The sequence below is a fragment of the Danio aesculapii genome, chromosome 9, assembly GCF_903798145.1.
Source record: "Danio aesculapii chromosome 9, fDanAes4.1, whole genome shotgun sequence".
Taxonomy (NCBI): domain Eukaryota; kingdom Metazoa; phylum Chordata; class Actinopteri; order Cypriniformes; family Danionidae; genus Danio; species Danio aesculapii.
Window position 1 is genome coordinate 38,324,656 of NC_079443.1, and position 19,009 is coordinate 38,343,664.

The 19,009-nt window shown below is 38.5% G+C and overlaps 1 protein-coding gene across 2 annotated transcripts in view; it reads left to right on the top strand.

The window, feature by feature from the left end:
- The window catches only part of gli2a (GLI family zinc finger 2a), a 154,565-nt gene extending 136,362 nt beyond the window's left edge, over positions 1–18,203 (top strand). For both annotated transcript variants that reach the window (XM_056465650.1, XM_056465651.1), the window contains exons 9-14: positions 610–738; positions 9,709–9,858; positions 12,222–12,386; positions 12,526–12,807; positions 14,014–14,350; positions 14,988–18,203. In XM_056465650.1, coding sequence (XP_056321625.1) covers positions 610–738; positions 9,709–9,858; positions 12,222–12,386; positions 12,526–12,807; positions 14,014–14,350; positions 14,988–17,110 — 3,186 coding nt within the window. In that variant the 3' untranslated portion in view covers positions 17,111–18,203. The remainder of the gene's footprint in view (positions 1–609; positions 739–9,708; positions 9,859–12,221; positions 12,387–12,525; positions 12,808–14,013; positions 14,351–14,987) is intronic.
- The last annotated feature ends 806 nt before the right edge of the window (positions 18,204–19,009 follow it).

Consider the following 19,009-nt stretch of genomic DNA (forward strand, 5'->3'; position numbering starts at 1 on the left):
CTGTGAGGGTGGGGTTAGGACAATAGAAAATACAGTCAGTACAATATAAAAACAATGGAAACCTATGTTATGTCCCCACAATTGACAAAAACAAATATGTGGGTGTGTGCATGTTAACATATCTGATGCTCTAACGTGACAAAAGGCTCTGATCAAGTAAAAAAAGTAATACACTCAAAAAATGACATTTGCTGTTAACTACTAATTTAAAATGAGCTGAAACAACACAATTCTTAACTAAATTATTCTATGTTTACGTTTTAAAAATTATTCTATGTTCAATCCACTTCCACTTGTTAAAACTAATAAGTTAACTTAATTCCTTCATGGTTTCCCGATTGCGTGGAACTCAGCATTTTCACGTTGTAGATTATTATTAGACTGATTTGTAGTCGAGCAAGTTGACGTGTACTAAATTTACCTACATTCAGAATCAGAAGAACTCAAGGTCATTTATGGTAATTTTTCTGCGCTATATGATCTAATATTTATATCAAGAGCCAAATATGTTTTATTCAAACTTTTTCCACCCTGTACACGTTGTTTGTCTTCTCCAGTAAAGAATGTAAGATATGCACATAAAGTTGACCAGTGCCTTTACCTCTACAGGATCACTTGGAGTTACGAGAGGAGCTTGATAAAGATGAATGCAAGCAGGAGCCCGAGGCCGTGTATGAAACCAACTGCCACTGGGAAGGATGTGCCAAAGAGTACGACACGCAGGACCAGCTCGTTCATGTTAGTCACGCTCCCCTGCTAAACACCTGTTTGCCTCTGACTCTGCTGGTGTTACTGATATCCATAACATGAGGGCTCTTTTTAAAAACATAGCACACTGTGTTTTGCCTACATAGACAGCATCCTTACAGACATGACCATGGTCATCAGTGTTTTCACTTACGCTATTGTTCAAAGGTTGCAGTGCCTGTATGATTTTTTTTCTATGCTTTGAAACAAGTAAGAACATTAATAGTGTGAAATTCAATTACAATTTAAAATATTTTTCATTTTATTTATTTTAATTCTTTTTTTTTATTAGAAGTGCAAAACAACATACAACTTACGGTAAATAGAGAACACATAAACACCAATAGAACAGAAATTGAAATAACAGGATTGTATTTAAACAGTAATGACAAGCAGAATAATATTGGTAGTATTGGCATTTAGCATTCATAGTCATAGAAAAGCATAATAATAAAAAGTTATAATAATAATAATAATATTAATAATAATAATAATAATATAAATTATAAAAGTTAAAACTATATAGTTACAAAAAATGTAAAGTAAATTTCTGTGATGCAAATCAAAAGTAAATTGTAAAATAATAATGTAATATCAAGGTAATAACAATAGTAAAAACGAAAAAAAATCTAATAAATAATGACTCCAACACATACCACATCTATCAGCTTCTGTCAGTGATCTTTTTTTTACTGTTGTTTTGTTTTGTTGTTTTGTCATTTAAATATATATTATAATTATAATATCATGATTTCTCATTACACCGTATCCTAACTACACACGACTGCATGCGATAAAAGGTATATTTTTCATGTTAAAACAAGTTTTTATCCTAACCATCTGTGACCGCAATGCACAAAATGTCTATTTTAGATACAGTTTTTATTTCTATGACGTCATATCAAAACAACACCATAAACTGCTTTAATAATAATAATTCCTTACATTTACACAGCGCTTTTATTGGGCACTCAAAGCGCTTAACACATAGAGAGAGGAATCTCCTCATCCACCACCAGTGTGAAGCATCCACCTGGATGACACGACAGCAGCCATATTGCGCCAGACCGCACACCACACACCAGCTGATTGGTGGAGAGGAGACAGAGTGATGAAGCCAATTATGATATGAAGATGGTTAGGAGGCCATGATAGACAGAGGCCAGTGGGCAAATTTGGCCAGGATGCCAGGGTGAAACCCCTACTTATTTCGAAGGACATCCTGGGACCACAGACAGTCAGGACCTTGGTTTAATGTCTCAAATGAAAGACGGTGCTCACTGAACAGTATAGAGTCCCCATCACTATACTGGGGCATGAGGACCCACACAGACCGCAGGTTGGGCGCCCCCTGCTGGCCTCACTAACACCATTTCCGGCAGCAGATGTGGTCTCCCATCCAGGGACTGACCAGGCGCAGCCACTTAGCTTCAGTGGGCGACCATGTGAGAGTTGCAGAGAGCTAGCTGCCGGCTATGACAATAATCACCTCAGGTACAAATGATGGGCTATATTCAGTGTTAAATGCTACCAATGTGAGTTTGAACACCAATTTACGTGACATTAATTGCCGTACTACTGAAAGCAGCAGTAGATAGTTCACCTCAAGTCTAGAAAACTAAATAATTAGCAAACGTTTTGAAAATGAAAGTCCGTGACTCAGTGCAACCAACAACACAATCCCTCAGTACTTTTAGTAATGTTAAATAGGTTAAATTATGTATTAATTAGATTATAACTCTTACTAAATCATCAGGAGTGCAGTGGCTTATTTAAATGAATCGCTGGTATTTAAATGTTTCTGTCGTGTCGTGTTTGGTGCAGACTGCCAAATTGCTTGTCTGTGGAATCCTGTCACGTTCTGTCTAGTTAAGACTACCTAAAACACTGTCTAGCTTGACAGCTCACTCTGTTTTGGAATAGAACTTTACAGTAGGGCTGAACAATATATCATTTGAGCATCGATATCACAATGTGTGTATCTGCAACAGTCACATCGCAGGATTCGATAATTTATTAAAGATTAAAAGATAAAGATATTATCAAAAAACATTATTATTTATATGCTTATTTCACGCAGCCGCCCTTTTAAAAAGTGAAAGGGAGGCTGCGATGGGAAGGAACCCAGAGTACAGGATCAGCACTGTAAACATTGCAACAACATGCTGTGGACTACAAACATCAAGCTGTTGCTACGATTTCAAAATGCAGATATGCTGTAAACATCGCTTTAATATCATTAAGTTTATTTTAAACAATGAAAAGCATATTAGGCATCAAACTAAATCAGTCACTTTAAGAGTAATACACTTAAGTATCCTCCTAGGCTTCAGTTCATAGCACCAGGTAAACACAGTGGGGACGCTTCCGTGCTTCAGCCTATGTAAGCCGCTGAGCAATAAAACAATGCAGTCCTCTGTAACACACCCTCGTGTTTTTTGTAAAAGTGTTGTCCCAGTACTGAAATTTTAAAAACATCCATTTCCAGTGCTGATTTGCCATAGTATTCACTAGTGCTCAACAGAAACGACTGTGATTGGCCGTGAAGGTCATCAGTTCACCGATCTTCACCGAGTGCAAACACAAGTACAGGGACATTGAAGTGTTTTAAAGCCTCGAAGATCAGTCGATTGCTCGTCTGTGTTTGCACTCGGTAAACATTGGTAAAGTACAATGAACTGATTACTGACGGCCAATCATAGTCATTTCTGTTGAGCACTGGTGAATACAATGGCAAATCAGCTGTTTAAGAACGCCTTCAACAGTGCTTAAATTTGATAAAGTATCGTGACAAGTCTAATATAGTGAAAGAATCAGGTCATTAACTTGAGTTTGATAAATTGCATCTAAATGTGTGTTTGCATCTAAATGTTTGCTAACTAGTGCCATTTCCCTTAACTTAGCTGAAAATGAGGTCTGATATCCCTTTTTATTTTCACCATTCATTCAGAATGGACCTTCGGATCACTCGGAAGGTGGTGAAATTATCAATTTGTGTCACTTTCTCTTTGCTGATATGATATACAGCCAGGCACACAACATTACTGTGTGACTTCAGGCGAAACTTTTCTTCCCACCACAGCCTCGATTTCGCTTTTAAGATGGCGGGCGCAGGAAATCAGTCTATACAATGATGACCATGTTAGTTTACATTTGATTGTTCAATTTCTCTACTTGAATACTTTTATAAAGCATTGTTTATTTATTTATATTTGCTTGAAATTTATTATAATGATCATCGCAGTTTATCTAAATCAAAGAAATCTTTATAAATATAGCTAATCAAGTCATCTGGTGAACTTTTATTCATATCGCAATAAATATCGTGGCAAAAACAAATATAGCAATGTCCGATTTTTCCAATATCGTGCAGCCCTACTTAACATTGTCTTAAAAGAGTCACTATCACTAAAGCAAAGCAAAGAAAGTCTGCAAACATACTATCATCAGAAACAAAAGTAAACCCATTTCTCATGGGCAAGTTTGTAACTGATCTCTTCCTGTCACTGACATGTGTAGAGCTAATGAGCATGTCGATACCCGCAGAGCGTTCAACTTGTGCACATTTATACCCTCATATGTATGGCTTCTGTGTCCACGCACCCTCATGACCTTTTCCCTTCCCTGAGGCCAGATAGTAAATCCGTCGTCGTCCCAGCGGCTCTGGAGTGGCCCTTTCCACCTCTGACACCTCGGCCCCTCTGCTGGCCATTATTAACGGTCTGAGGGCCACAATCTGACAGACTCAGGAACACGGCAGGCCAGTTGGGCTCCTCGTGAGACCAGGATTTGAATCCTTTGGGGTTACGGATCAGTGGCATTGGGTTCCTGCCATTCTCCAATTGTAGTACAAGCTCAAACCAGTTTAAGCTGAGTGTTTTTGTGTATTAACACCCACATTAGGGTTATCATAGGTTTGCATTTTCTAAATTTTAGTTTAGCTTTAATTAGTTTTGTTAACTGTTTTGTTAGTTTAACTAGGGATGCAACAACTATAGATTTTGGTTGTACGATTATCTCAGTTATCACGTTTATTATGCATTCATTAATTTCCAAAACACTAGTAGTTTAGAAAATCACATGAAAACTCCTTATATTTTAAAGTGTAACTAATTTCTGCTTAGTAACCAATTAATACAGCACATAATAATAATAATAATAATAATAATAATAATAATAATAATAATATGCCTGAAAATGGCAAAAACTGCACTTTTTCGCCAGAGGAAGTTAAAAATATCTGACTTCCTGTTGGGTTTGAGACTTTTTTGTATTGGCATTTTGTATTGGCATGTTTGATGTGTGTCCCAATTGTCGTACATGTGCGTGAAATTTAGCCAAGGGGCCACTTCGTCAAAAGTGCATAGGTGGCGCTGTCGAGACATTTTGCCACACCCACTTCTGAAACCTTTAACAAACGTACATTTTTTCACCACGTCTGGCGTGTGTGCAAAGCTTCGTGAGTTGTTGAGCATGTTTAGACCCTCAAAAATTTGATTTATTTTAGAAAATAATAATAATAATAATAATAAAGCAATTTCAAAAGGGCCTGTATAGGTAATTTCAATAGGTGCTTGGTCCCTAGAAATAATAATAATAATAATAATAATAATAATAAACAAGCAATAGACCATTTCTCTTTGGACTTTTTGGCATGTAAACTAATTTTAAAAAGTTAATAAAAATAAAAATAAATGTTAAAAATTGTGTTTGTTTAATGTAAATTAACAAATACTAAATACTAAAATATCGAACTTGTGCATGCAAAAGATGCGATATGTGAACGACCTTTAGTTAATAGCCACAGCCATAGTTAATACAGTGTGTGTGACTATTAGTCATGGTGTCCAAGCTTGGAGCTTTAAACTAGCACACAGTTGCCACAACAGTAGTTTTGTTCCACAGAAACGCGTTGTTGAGAAGCTTTTACGATTAATTAACCATGACAAATTAAACCGCGGTTAATAGTGAAATAAGTTAATCATTGGATCCCTATTATGAAAACATTTTCTATTCAGTTTTTGTATATTTATATGTATCGGTTAACATAAAATGTTGAGTGCTGACCAAACCAAAGTTTAGTCAGGGTTCCCACTCTTACATGGACAATAGATTCAAGGCCTTTTTAAAGCACCATTAATTTTAAATCAAGCACCTCCTCTGCATATGTAGCAGTCTTTACTGTATTTAACATTTCACTTACACTTTATATTTACTCTGAAAACGTCAGAGTAATGATGTTGTTTTGAAGGTGTCATTTTCAAAACATTTCATGTAAAATTTGTTGAATTCAATATTAGTAATATTTACATAATATTGAATGTGTATTATTTGTCATCGAACTCGACTTAGATGGATGATTTTCAAATTAAGATTGTTTCATTCTGCTTTTATTAGAAGCACAGTTTAGGTGTTGAAATTAGATTCAATTATTAATTTTCCTTCGGCTCAGTCTCTTATTTATCAGAGGTTGCCAAAGCGGAATGAACCACCAACTATTCCAGCATATGTTTTATGCAGTGGATCCCCTTCCAGCTGCAGCCCAGTAGTGAGAAATTGTTGAAATAACATAGTAAACCAATTTCATTAGAAACGTTTTATTCAAGCACTTTTTAACGAATCTATGTTTGTTTTCAAGTACTTTCCAGGCCTTGAATTCAGGTCTGAAATTCAAATACCTTAAAGAAGTGTGGGAACCCTGTTAGTGTTTTCACAGCTCTTGTCTAAACCTCTTAGTAATAAAAATAAAACTAAACACTAAATCCAAAAACAAAGGCTGCGATTAGAAGTAAAAATGATAAATGTCTTTGTATTAAAGATCATATTGAAGACATACTGTATATGTAGTTAACAATTTTTGTCCATAATCATGCACTTGACTGATGAGTTTGGCTGTAGAAGCTCCATCTACAGGTATTTTTCCAAACAGCCAGAGGTCAGATTCTCCATGAGTGCTTTCAAATTGTAAAATTGCTTATTTATTTTTTGCTAATTTGTATTTTATTTCAGTTAGTTTTTTTAGTGACTTGTTTTGTTTAGTCTTTCATATTTTATTTCAGTTAACAAAAATGTTTTTGACCAATAATTTTAGTCTTAGTTTAAGTTTTTGTTTACTAAAATAAACCCACGCTAGTCTTAAATGAAAGCACAAACAAAGGTGCTCATAGGTGTTTGTTAGGGATTACAGCATTGCTGGCCATCATTAGTCAGATTTCTTGGAAATATGGTTGAATGGTTTTGGAAAGTGAGACTAAGGGTAACATATAATTAGAGCTGGAAGACAAGATATAGGAATCGGGAGCAGAAACAAAGAGATGTTTAGAGAGCCGAGTACCATCGAGAGCTTGGACTTCCTCTCTGCACAGCCTGTTTAGTCCTGAGGCTACAGTCTGTGCTTTTCTGCTTGCCGTCTAAATTACATGCCTCAAAAACAAAATAATGGCATGGTGCTTGATTTTATTACACAAGATCCTTCCCTGAAGAACGTCATTCAGGGTTATGTTTGGTAAGGTACATAGAATTATATAGAGGATGCATCAGTACACAGTAATGACGGTTTGGTACATACCAAAAAATAATAATAGACAAACTATTCCAATTTAATTGCTATTAAAATGCTAAGAATGCAGACATGTAAATTGCACTTCTTTTCGTTAACATCTAAATTTAATACACTGTTGAAATATAATCATTTACAGAGCAAGTTTCTTTAATTGCTTTCTTAACATCTATTTAAACACATGCATTTAAAAATTAAGGCATTGCTCACAGGTTAAATAAAATATACTGAAAATATAAGCAAAATATAGTGCAAATGTTTATCTGAATGCTTTTTTAGAATTATGTGTCTGGCCTGAGGTAAATGTAGTGTGACGTGACTTTTTAATTGATGTTTTTGTGTGGTTGAAATGTGAGCTGTTCATTTATGTTGTTGTTGTTGTTTTTTTTGCTAAAACTAGTACTAAATAGGATGAAATGTTTATGTTGATATCACAGAGCATGGAAATGACATGCATTATTTGAATTTCTTAATAAAACAGAAATGTAAAGTTTTTGTGTTTGTGAATTAAAAATCGAGGTTCATTTTGTGACTTTCACAATTACGAATTTGGATTGCGATTAATCATCTGTTTTTGCACCCGCTTTGAATGTTATTACTCGATTGAATGGGCGTTATCAGTGGTTATCAGCTGATAGATATGGGCAAGCAGGGGCCTTCTGCGTTAGGTTGTTATCATCCATCCACATGGTTAATCAGCTATACTAATAGAAAAGACTCCAGATCCAGATCTGTTTTTACAGAACTGTGACAGCTGGGTTTAGGGTTAGGGTAGGGGTAGACCACAGGTGCCTGGAGTTCCTGGAGGGCCATAGCTCTGCACAGTTTATCTCCAACCCTAATTTAACACACCTAATCAAACTAATTGAGTCCTTTAGGCTTGTTGGAAACCTACAGGTAACGTCACAGTCATATTAAGCTACGGTCACACTGGACTTTGTGTGTGCGAAATTCTGTCGTACAGCGCTGCGAAAAGGGGCGGGGTTAAACAAGATGATTAGACCTTTAAAAAGCGAACGATTGCTCCATGTTTTAAATTTCTGTCCAGAGAGGTCGTGTTTTGATCCTCGATTGGTCTCACGCAGTCAAGTGATGCGATTTTACAGGTCAGAGTTCACCAAGCTTGAACTTTGCACCGCAACAACATGCGAAACTTGACGCATGACCCTGCGTTTCCAGTCTGACGCATTCGCGTGCGTATGAATGGAAGTCTATGGGAGGAAAAGTCAAGTGTGACCGCAGCTTTAGAGTGTGTGCGTGCGAAATTCTGTTGTACGGTGCTTCAAAAAAGGGGCGGGATTAAACAATATAATTTGACATTAAAAAAGCCAGCGATTAGCTCATATTTTAAATTTCTGTACAGAGAGGTCATGTTTTGATCTTCAGTTGGTCTCATGCAATCATGTGATGCGATTTCGCAGGTCAGAGTTCACCAAGCTTGAACTTTCCAAAGCAGCGAACTGCAAAACTTGTCGCACGAGCTTGCGTTTCCGGTCTGACGCATTCGCGTGCGTATGAATGGAAGTCTAAGGGGAGAAAAGTCCAGTGTGACCGCAGCTTAAGTGTGTTGAAGCAGGATTGGAACTAAACTGTGCAGGGCTGCAGCCCTTCAGAAACTGGCTTTGACACCTGTGGGGTAGAGATTAGTAAAATACAATTCATGAGAAATTTAATAAATAATAGAAATAATTCTCGTTAACTTCCAGCCACAGCCGTATGTGATTTATAGCTGATTAGCCATGTGGATGGATGATAACAGCCTTCTGAGTCTACCAGTAGGCACAGAAGGCCCCTACTGGCCCATATCTATCAGCTGATAACGGCCATTCAATCGAGTGATAACATTCGAATCGGCTGGTTTTTGCTGCTTTGACGATTACTTGTCTGATTCGGCACATTGACAAATAATTGTTTTGGGGCCAATACAGAAATTGAATATATAGCCAAATATGAGTATATACTGTAGTTAATATATTAAAAATATGTGAATATTTGTTATTCTAATGATTGAAAATGAAAGCAAATGAAATTTACATACACAGGCTGCATCCGAATTCGTGGACTACTCAGTAGGTACTACATTTGAATTAGAATTTACTGCACGACCGTTAAAAATGTACGTTCTATATAGTATGAATGTACTATATCCGCCATTTTACATTGTCATGTGACCTACCTTCGTCAATTTCAGCAGACATGGTCATCCGAAACAACTGTAATTTAAATAATTGACCACAATTAGACATTTAATAGACTGGCCTAGTTAATTGACTTGTTAAAATGAACATGAGGCACACTGAACTGAAAGACCCACACCAAAAATGATAATGCACTGTATGTATGAAGAGCAAAGAGTTAAGAAATGAAATCAGTTGTTGACTTGTGCCTTTCTCATCCTACAGCACATCAATAATGATCACATCCATGGTGAGAAGAAGGAGTTTGTGTGTCGATGGGAGGAGTGCTCTCGAGAACAGAAACCTTTCAAGGCCCAGTACATGCTTGTGGTCCACATGCGCCGACACACTGGGGAGAAGCCCCATAAGTGCACAGTAAGTGACATACCACTGCTTCATTTTACTCTTAAATACACATATTACATCACCTCGCCCTATTAAAAAATGAAAACACACCCCTATTAGAGCTTTACAGAAATAGGCTTGTGTTCCCTTTCAACATAACACCTGATTTTAAACAGGACACGTTTTTCTTGGCTACATTTATTATCTTAAAACATCATGAAGGCACGCTGATCTGCTGTCTTTGGTTTTCAGCCTCAAAGTCAAGTTTAGTGGCATGAGATCCTATTAAAAAGTGAACTTCTGAGCGTGCTGATTGACAGGATGGAGATATAATTAAAGTCTGAAGAGAGGAAGGCGCCATGGGCCTTTATTAAATTTTACTGAAGTTTCCACACATACACACACACACACACACACCGTCAGTATACAAAGCCTATAGACGCATGCAGAGGCACCTGTGATGTTTAGCGCTTTTCACGCTTATCTATTGTGATCTGCTTTTTCCTCAGTGGCTGGTGGATTATGCAGAAGTGAAACTATTATGAATAAGAAACTGCAGTAATTTATAAAACAGAAATTGATCTTAATAACTGATGCTATCTTAAAGGAATAGTTCACCCGTTATTATTGTCATAAATGTTTTTTGATCACTTTTTCAGTGTAACAAAATTAATTTGTCATTTAGAGTTTTCAGAAAGTATTTCAGTATATTTTCATATGGTATTTTACAACAGCCTCATTCATATTGTATGACATTATAGGGTGCTTTCACACCTGTAGATTGATTGATTTGTTCCAAAAAGGGGATTAAAATTGTCACAATGCTACAGTGTAAACTCGGTGCGGTTCGCTTTCACACGGCAAAGTTTCTAAACGAACCAAAATAGCTAAAACAAGTCACATGCGATTAAAATCTCCTCACATTGGTCAGAGTTCCACGGTTTATTTTTCAAAGTCCCGCTCAGTTGTCATGCTTCCTTATTTTAATTTATGACAATGAGCAATAAGACATTATAAGTAAAAAGCTGCACTTTAATTTTAAATGGTGACACCTACAGATCAACAAATTTCAATCAGAGTTAAGACTTTCTCATTCGTAGCCGTTAGCTAGAATTTTGCATTACAGTCTTTACATTACAGAGAGAAAAAACAGATAAACCAAGACTGCAGTTTGGTCAATTTTCCTAACAGATAAACAGCTCTTATTAATAGTTCAGCATGCTTTCACCTTCGTATTTGATATGAAACGCACATTTACCGGTAGGAATTACCTCCCGCAGTACTCATCATTCTCTCTTTATATAGCCATATATGCCTATTACATATCCATAATACTCTGTGATATAGCCTGGTTCATTAGTTCATCGGATTGTTTTGCATTCTCACTACAATCGATCCGCTCCAGAGATTGTTTTTTAATCGAGCCGAGACCACCTCATTCAGGCGATCTCGGACCGATTGTTTTGGCGCAGATCCGAGCGCGATTGCTGGATTAATGTCAAATTCAAATAGTGATACCGTAGTTGAGGCCAAGAAATTTTATAAAGTTCATGACATGAAAATTGGCCTCATGACAATCATCTTTTATGAAATTGAGTTGTCTTGATCATGTCAGATTGTCATGACAAAGACTTTTTTACTTTTTTTGTTGGTCAAGTTGTCATAATAAAGACATCTCAAATGATGTCATCGTTGCATTTAAAGGTACAGTGAAATTGAAATTGTAGATGTTAGTAACAGTATGCTAGTCTTCAAGGATATCTATAGTCTAGTGTGGTACAAAACAATGACAAAATTCGCATGTAAGAGATAAAAAACTGATATAAACATGTAAAGCTTGTAGTTTGTCACTTCCGCCTAAATGGATCAATGTTTATTTTCTCATCAAATGTTGACCAATCAAATCTCTCTGACATGTCCCACCCCCTTCAACACATTTGCTTTTGATTAGATGTGCTTGAGCTCAACCACTCTCACTGGCAGAGCGGTGATAAAACAAAATGCTATTGGCTGCTTTTTTTTTAAAGGGGAGGGGCTATTCTGTCATCGTATAAAAAAGCACATGTCAAAGCAATTACAGGACATGCATAAAAGCTTATTCAAATTCTTGACATGTGCAACCTTCAAGTAAATTGTTACCATTTTTTTATTACAGTGATGAGAACTGACTCAAAAATAGATTTTATTGTGATTTAAATATTGGCAAAAACTTAACAAAAAGGGGCCCAAGTATAACTGTGTATTTTACATTTACGTTTTATGAGTGAAACATAACCCAGGCACGTTCTTGACAGGTTTTATGAGCTTCACTTATGAAGTTGTTTGATTTGGGCTTCAGATTGATGAGAAGCGACGTAACGGCTTTTTCTGTTTCTCTCACTCTCACCGTCTAGTTTGAAGGTTGCTCGAAGGCTTATTCTCGACTGGAAAATCTCAAAACTCACTTGAGGTCCCACACAGGGGAGAAACCTTACGTATGCGAGCACGAGGGCTGCAACAAGGCTTTTTCCAACGCTTCAGACCGGGCCAAGCACCAGAACCGCACGCACTCCAATGAGGTTTGAGCTTTCAACATCTGTTCGCTGATGTGCATTTTGCTTCCCATCTCGTAGATACAGGGACCGAGAGATTTGATTTAAATCCGATTTGATTGCAATTTTTGATTGATTCTGAAAGCTATCTGTCATTTCTTTGCAGAAACCATATGTGTGTAAGATCCCAGGTTGCACAAAACGCTATACAGACCCCAGTTCACTCAGGAAGCATGTGAAGACTGTTCACGGTCCAGAAGCACATGTCACTAAGAAGCAGCGCGGCGATGCACCGCCGAAACCTCACCCCTCTAAAGGGAATGGAGAAAATGAGGCCCACACAAAGCATGCGAGAGGAAGAACAGATGGGTCAGGAGAGGCCAACAGCACCACCAGAGGCGTGGAGGACTGCCAACATGTCAAGACGATCAAGACTGAAAACACAGTGGTAAGAGGAGGCTGTTTTGTTCTGAACATGTGATTACATCACTGTTGAGATGTTCTGTCAGATTTGTTGACTTGAATCGGTATTAACGGTAACCAAAAGTTTCTAGTTTTGTTTTGTTTTGGGGGGGTTTTCTTTAGTGCGAGAGAAGCTGTGCAGGACAAAATACCTTTGGTTATTGCTGTAGTGTATGTTATTGAACAATCAAAATCATTCAAGTCTATCAAATCCATTCAACAAAGCTTTTATGTGGTCATGCAACATATTGTTTCTGTTCCGTGCTGATGTTATTTCAAATTTCTTATGCTCTTTAACCTGTGTATGTGCAGATTGTGTATTATATAAAATGCTTTTAATGCAGAATTCAAACTAATGTACTAACCATTACCTCATCTAAAACACTAACCCTTTCCTTTCTTCTCAACTAACTTGCTTCTCTTTGAAAATAATGGACAGACCGTACTGAGGTGAGCAATGTAGACCGGTGTCTTTTTATGCATGGCAATATCAGTGTGGGATTAATGTGGGATTAATTGCTGAAGATTAAATCTAACTATACAACTAGTGCTGTGATAGAGGTCAACAGTGGGTCTGTTATTATAGTATGTCCTGTTTTTGGTGTTAAAAGCTAATTCTCTGTCAGACTAAGAAAACTATTAAAACTATAAAATTCTGTTTATTCCACAATCTGTTTCAAGTATCATAGGAATATTTAAATATGTTCCCCAGTATGTAAGCTCTTTTAACGCACTATGAGCCAGATAGTAATAGCTACAAGTAAGAAAAACAAGATAGTTTAATTTTGCATGACCATTTCTCCCCTTAAATGCATAGTTTACTCAAAAATAAATATTCCTCACCATTTATTCACACTCAAGTGGTTCTAAACTTTCATGTATTTCTTCTGTTGAACACAAAACAAGATATTCTGAAGAAAGTTGAGAAAAAGCAGCTATTAACATCCACAAAAAATACTACGGAAGTCAATGACGATGATTTTTTCCAACAATATATCAGTACATCTTCCTTTGTGTTAACAGAAGAAAAACTCAAACATATTTTAAACAAGCGGAGGATGGGTTAATAGTCACAAATTTTTCATTTTTGGGTGATCTCTCCCTTTACCTCTTTAATTTACTAAGAAATTTACTAAGATTCAGTGAGAAAATTTTAGTGGAATTGACATCTCTCATTAACTTTTCTTTGTAGATGTATCAGTCCAGCCCTGGTGGTCAGTCGTCATGTAGCAGTGAGCCATCGCCACTTGGCAGTGCCACCAACAATGACAGTGGAGTAGAGATGGCCATGCACAGTGGAGGCAGTTTGGGGGACCTGAGTGCTTTAGATGACACACCTGTAGTCGATTCTACCGGTTCCCCTGGTACTTCTGCTGGAGTTGGTCTCCAGCTGCGTAAAAACAGGGGAGGACTACTACAACTTGAGCACATCAAGAAGGAAAAACTAAAAACTGTACGAGACTCCTGCTCCTGGGCAAATGCACCACCTCAAGTCCGAAATACCAAGCTGCCTCCAATACCCTCAATTGGTAAGTACTGCTGACAAAAAAATGCGTCATTTATTATTTTAATGCAGTGATGCCCAATCCTGCTCCTGGAGATCTACCTTCCTACAGATTTCAGCTCTAACCCTAATCAAACACAACTAAACCAACTAAAGCTGCGATCACATTAGAGTTTAAGCTTGCGAAATTCTGTAGTACGGCGTTGAAAAAAGGGGCTGGATTAAACAAGATGGTTAGACATTTAAAAAAACGTCTAGCGATAGACGATTGCTCCATGTTTTAAATTTCTGTACAGAGAGGCCATGTTTTGATCCTCAATCGGTCTCACACAATCATGTGATGCGATTTCGCAGGTCAGAGTTCACCGAGCTTGAACTTTCCAACGCAGCAAACTGCAAAACTTGCCGCACAACCTTCCGGTCTGACACATTTGCATGCATATGAATGGAAGTCTATGGGAAGAAAAGTCCAGTGTGATCGCAGCTTTAGTAGGATTTGAAGGAGCACTTGGTAATTACTGACAGTTGTGTTTGATCAAGGTTTCAGCTGAACTCTGCAGGTAGGTAGATCTCCAAGAACAGGACTAGGCACCCCTGCTTTAGTGGTTGAGATCCAGGTTTGCATTCTCAGAAATTAACATTACTTTCATCTCCTTTTTTAGACTCACTGCTGGATGCTCCAAATATGGGGACTCAGATGCCTATACCTCCAACCCAGCATTTAGGAGACTTGTCTTCATATGAGATGACAATGCTTAGTCAGCTGCATGAGCGCAGAGATAGCTCCACCAGCACAATGAGCTCAGCATATATAAGCCGTCGGTCTTCTGGTATTTCACCTTGCTACTCCAGTCGTCGCTCTAGTGAGGCTTCGCAATTTGGAGTCCGCAACAACAATGTCAGCTCAGCAGACTCCTATGACCCGATCTCCACAGATCTGTCACGTCGTTCCAGTGAAGCAAGCCAATGTGGTGGTGCAGGTGGGCTCCCAAGTTTACTAAATCTCACACCAGCTCAACACTACCGTCTCAAGGCGAAATATGCTGCAGCCACTGGGGGTGCACCACCGACACCTCTGCCCAACATGGATCGCATGAGCCTTAGAACTAGAATGGCCATGTACAATGACTCGCAGGACAGTTCAGCACATTTGCACCATGCCCAAGGTGTAGTCAACTCAAGACGCTGCAGCGACACTGGCTACGGTGCCCCTGGCATGATGCCTCATGAAGTTCCGGCCAATCTCCCGAGACGAGCAAGCGATCCTGTTCGTCGTACAACTCTTGACCCACTTTCCTTGCCAAGAGTTCAGCGGTTCAACAGCATCAGCAACATGAACCTATCACGTTTGCCTGCATACGATCGACGTGCTTTCAACATGCAGAGCAGCACTTGGTCTGATGGAAGCTTGCACCGTCATCCCTTCAGCCAAAGGCCACCTAGCATATCAGAGAACATTTTAATGGAAAATATGGCCACTGATGGAGGAGATCAACAAGAGGATGATTTGGTGCTTCCTGATGACATGGTACAGTACCTCAGATCCCAGAACAGTAGCTCAAATCACGACTCCGGGATTTCAGTCAATGGCGGTCATGCTCTAGACTTCCATGGTAATATGACCTCCCAACAACAGCAGTTCTATGGGCAACGCAGGATGGGCATGGCAGGCATCAATGGAAATCACGTAGAGCCTGTTCCAGAGCAAATGGCTGATCCACAGGGTGTGAACAAAAACAACATGCCTGTGCAGTGGAACGAGGTCAGTTCTGGTTCTGCGGATGCAGTCTCAAGGGTTCCAAAGCAGCAGCAACAACAACTTAGAGGGAACTTGACAGTTGTTCAGCAGAAGCAGAACTTTGGCTCTTACCAAGGATTTGGATCAAACCAGCAGATTGTACCAATGAGCCAGAATCTGGCTAGTCTGCAGCAGGCTTATCCACAGAGAAACTTCCAGAGAATGAACACTGTTCAGCAGTATCGCCAGTCCATTTCCAATCCATGTCAGAATATCGGTGAGCAAGTAAACCGACAGGATCTCAGTTACAATTCCAATCAACGCCTAACATGCAATAGCATGGGCCCGCCCAATGGGAGAGTGGTGCAAAACCAGGAGCTCCAGAATTATAGATCAAACTTGATGCATATGAATAACATCAACCAGCAAAATTACGTTCCTCTTACTCAGACAGCTGTTCAGAATGCAGGCAGAGGACTGATACAGCCCAGACCTCCGTCCGAGCCCAAACCATTGAATAGGCAACACTCAGGTTCAGGTATGGTTCAGCCAAACGGTTGCTCCCTGTCCAATGTCAACTCCTCAGAAGCTAGCCCAAAGAGACCAGGTGAAGTCGGTCAACACAGCAATGGGAATAGCAATATGTACTATTCAGGAGAGATTCATATGTTGGACAACAGCGTTGATTATGGTTCTCCCATGTCTCCGTGCACAAACCAAGCCCCTGTTGCTTCTGTGTCTACAATGGCATCTCCTGGTGTTAACCAGGTCACCAGCACAGTGGACTCCACTCAGTCCCTTGACCACACTCAAATAGACTTTGATGCCATGTTGGATGATGGAGACCATTCGAGTCTAATGTCTGGCACTTTAAGTCCAGGCCTTCTGCAGAGCATTTCACAGAATTCCTCACGGCTCACCACCCCGCGTAACTCCGTCACCCTGGCCTCAATACCGGCAGGTATCGGCAACATGGCTATTGGTGACATGAGCTCAATGTTAACGGCCCTTGCGGAAGAAAGCAAATTCTTAAACATGATGGCTTGATAATTGAAGGCATTACTCTAAATTCAGGGGTGGCTTTTTTTGTTCTTTAAATGAAAACATTGAACACTAAAATGACTGTGTAAAACTGTTTCAAGAACACTAACTTGTGCTCTTAATGGGAGAAAAACACGTATGCATATTTTTCATGAGCAAAGGCACTGAAATACGGTTTCTTACTAGAGTTGAATTTGCAGCATTCAGGTGAACACTGTCAATGATGTTATCAGACGTTTGCTGTTGTATTCAACAAGACTGGCAAAAAACCTCAATGTCTGACATGTTTCACTAAGCCATATGTTCGATACAAGTTTGTTAATGGGTATCCGTGTACATCAGGGTAATGGTTATTAGACCTGTTCTGATTTCCCTTTCTCAACAGTGCACTGAAATTCACCAAGTGCCTCAAGTAAAAGAACATAAGTATGTTTTTAAACTCATATAATGCTATGTAATCTGCTATGTAGCTATACTAATAGAGATACCGATCTTTTTCATTTTTCTCAGCGTTTTTGTTTATAGTTATTCCATATCCTTCATGCTTTAAATTATGTGTAATGCATATTAACTGTACCAGCTTGTTCATATTGTGCACAATCCTGTTCCCCCTTGTGACTTTGAAGGGGTACTTAGAGAAACTGATGGGGGGAAAAAATCTGCACAATTGACAATTGTATTGACAGATCTCCTCGAAGCAGCTCCAGAAGTTACAGATCTCTGTATTTTGTCTCATCTGGCTGTGTGATACTGAAGGACAGCATCTCTGGGCTTAAGCCCATGGAGGCCTGTCGAATCTTGCGTCCCTTTGAGATGTCTTTAAAGGAATATGCAAGTACTCTGCGTGCTCTTCTTGGAGATCACATCCCAATTAACAGGTTCATCAGCGGCTTGAGCTTGTGATAAACCACAGGCGCATACTAAAAGGACTTCTGCCTTTGATTTAGTACTGCTGCAAGAAATTTCCACCAAGGACAGAGCGATTCTGAAGATCTGAACTATTCAAGTTGGTTGGTGTTTTGTGATGCCATTTGCAGAGGTCGATGTATGTATAGCTTTTGTACATTTTCAATACAGCATCTTCATTTTTCTGTTTTAACTTGCTTTGACTCTTCTTTTTTGCCTCCTTTTAAGCATCTTTATGTGTTTAACACCAATATTGGCAATTTTTGCCAGTTTTGTGAACATAAATATTCTGATCAACACCAGCAGTGTTATATTTCTGAAGAAAAATGAATGTAAAGAAAAAAATGTGTAATCATTTACTCCCTTTCATGACATTTCAAACCTTTATGATTTTTGCTTTTTACGGACATAAAATAAATATTAAAGATTGTTATTGACTCTCACTGAATGAACAAAAAATGTAGTTTCTTGAGTAAATTATTCTAAAGTTGCTTTCTGCAATGTCTGTTTGATGCCCAGTAAGGTATTAGCACAATATAAAATAATTGCATTCTTTTTTTTGCTTATTTTATAAACCAAATTTAATATGCAGTTATATTGCGATTAGATTTATTAATCACATCATGTAATTAATTTTACACACACATATTACCTGAAAAACAATGCATGCGTACGTTTTCTAATCAAGGTGAATTTGATCAATTAAAATGGCCGTACTGTGTGTATGTGTGTGAATGGCAGTGGTTGCGTGCGTTTTTCCCAGCACTTGGGTTTGTAGCTCATTTGCTGTTTGTGTTGCCCTGCAATGATACTTCCACAATGCTAGGTGGCGAGTTTGTTCGCTAGTGTTTTGTTATTTTCTGGACGCTAGCTAAAACTCGGGGTGTCGGTGGACGTGCAACAACTTTAATCTTAAGTTAAGCACAAAACAAAAGTTTCCAACTGGAGCTCCTTCACGGGATTCGACACTTGTAAACACGTGCCCATCTGGGTCACAGC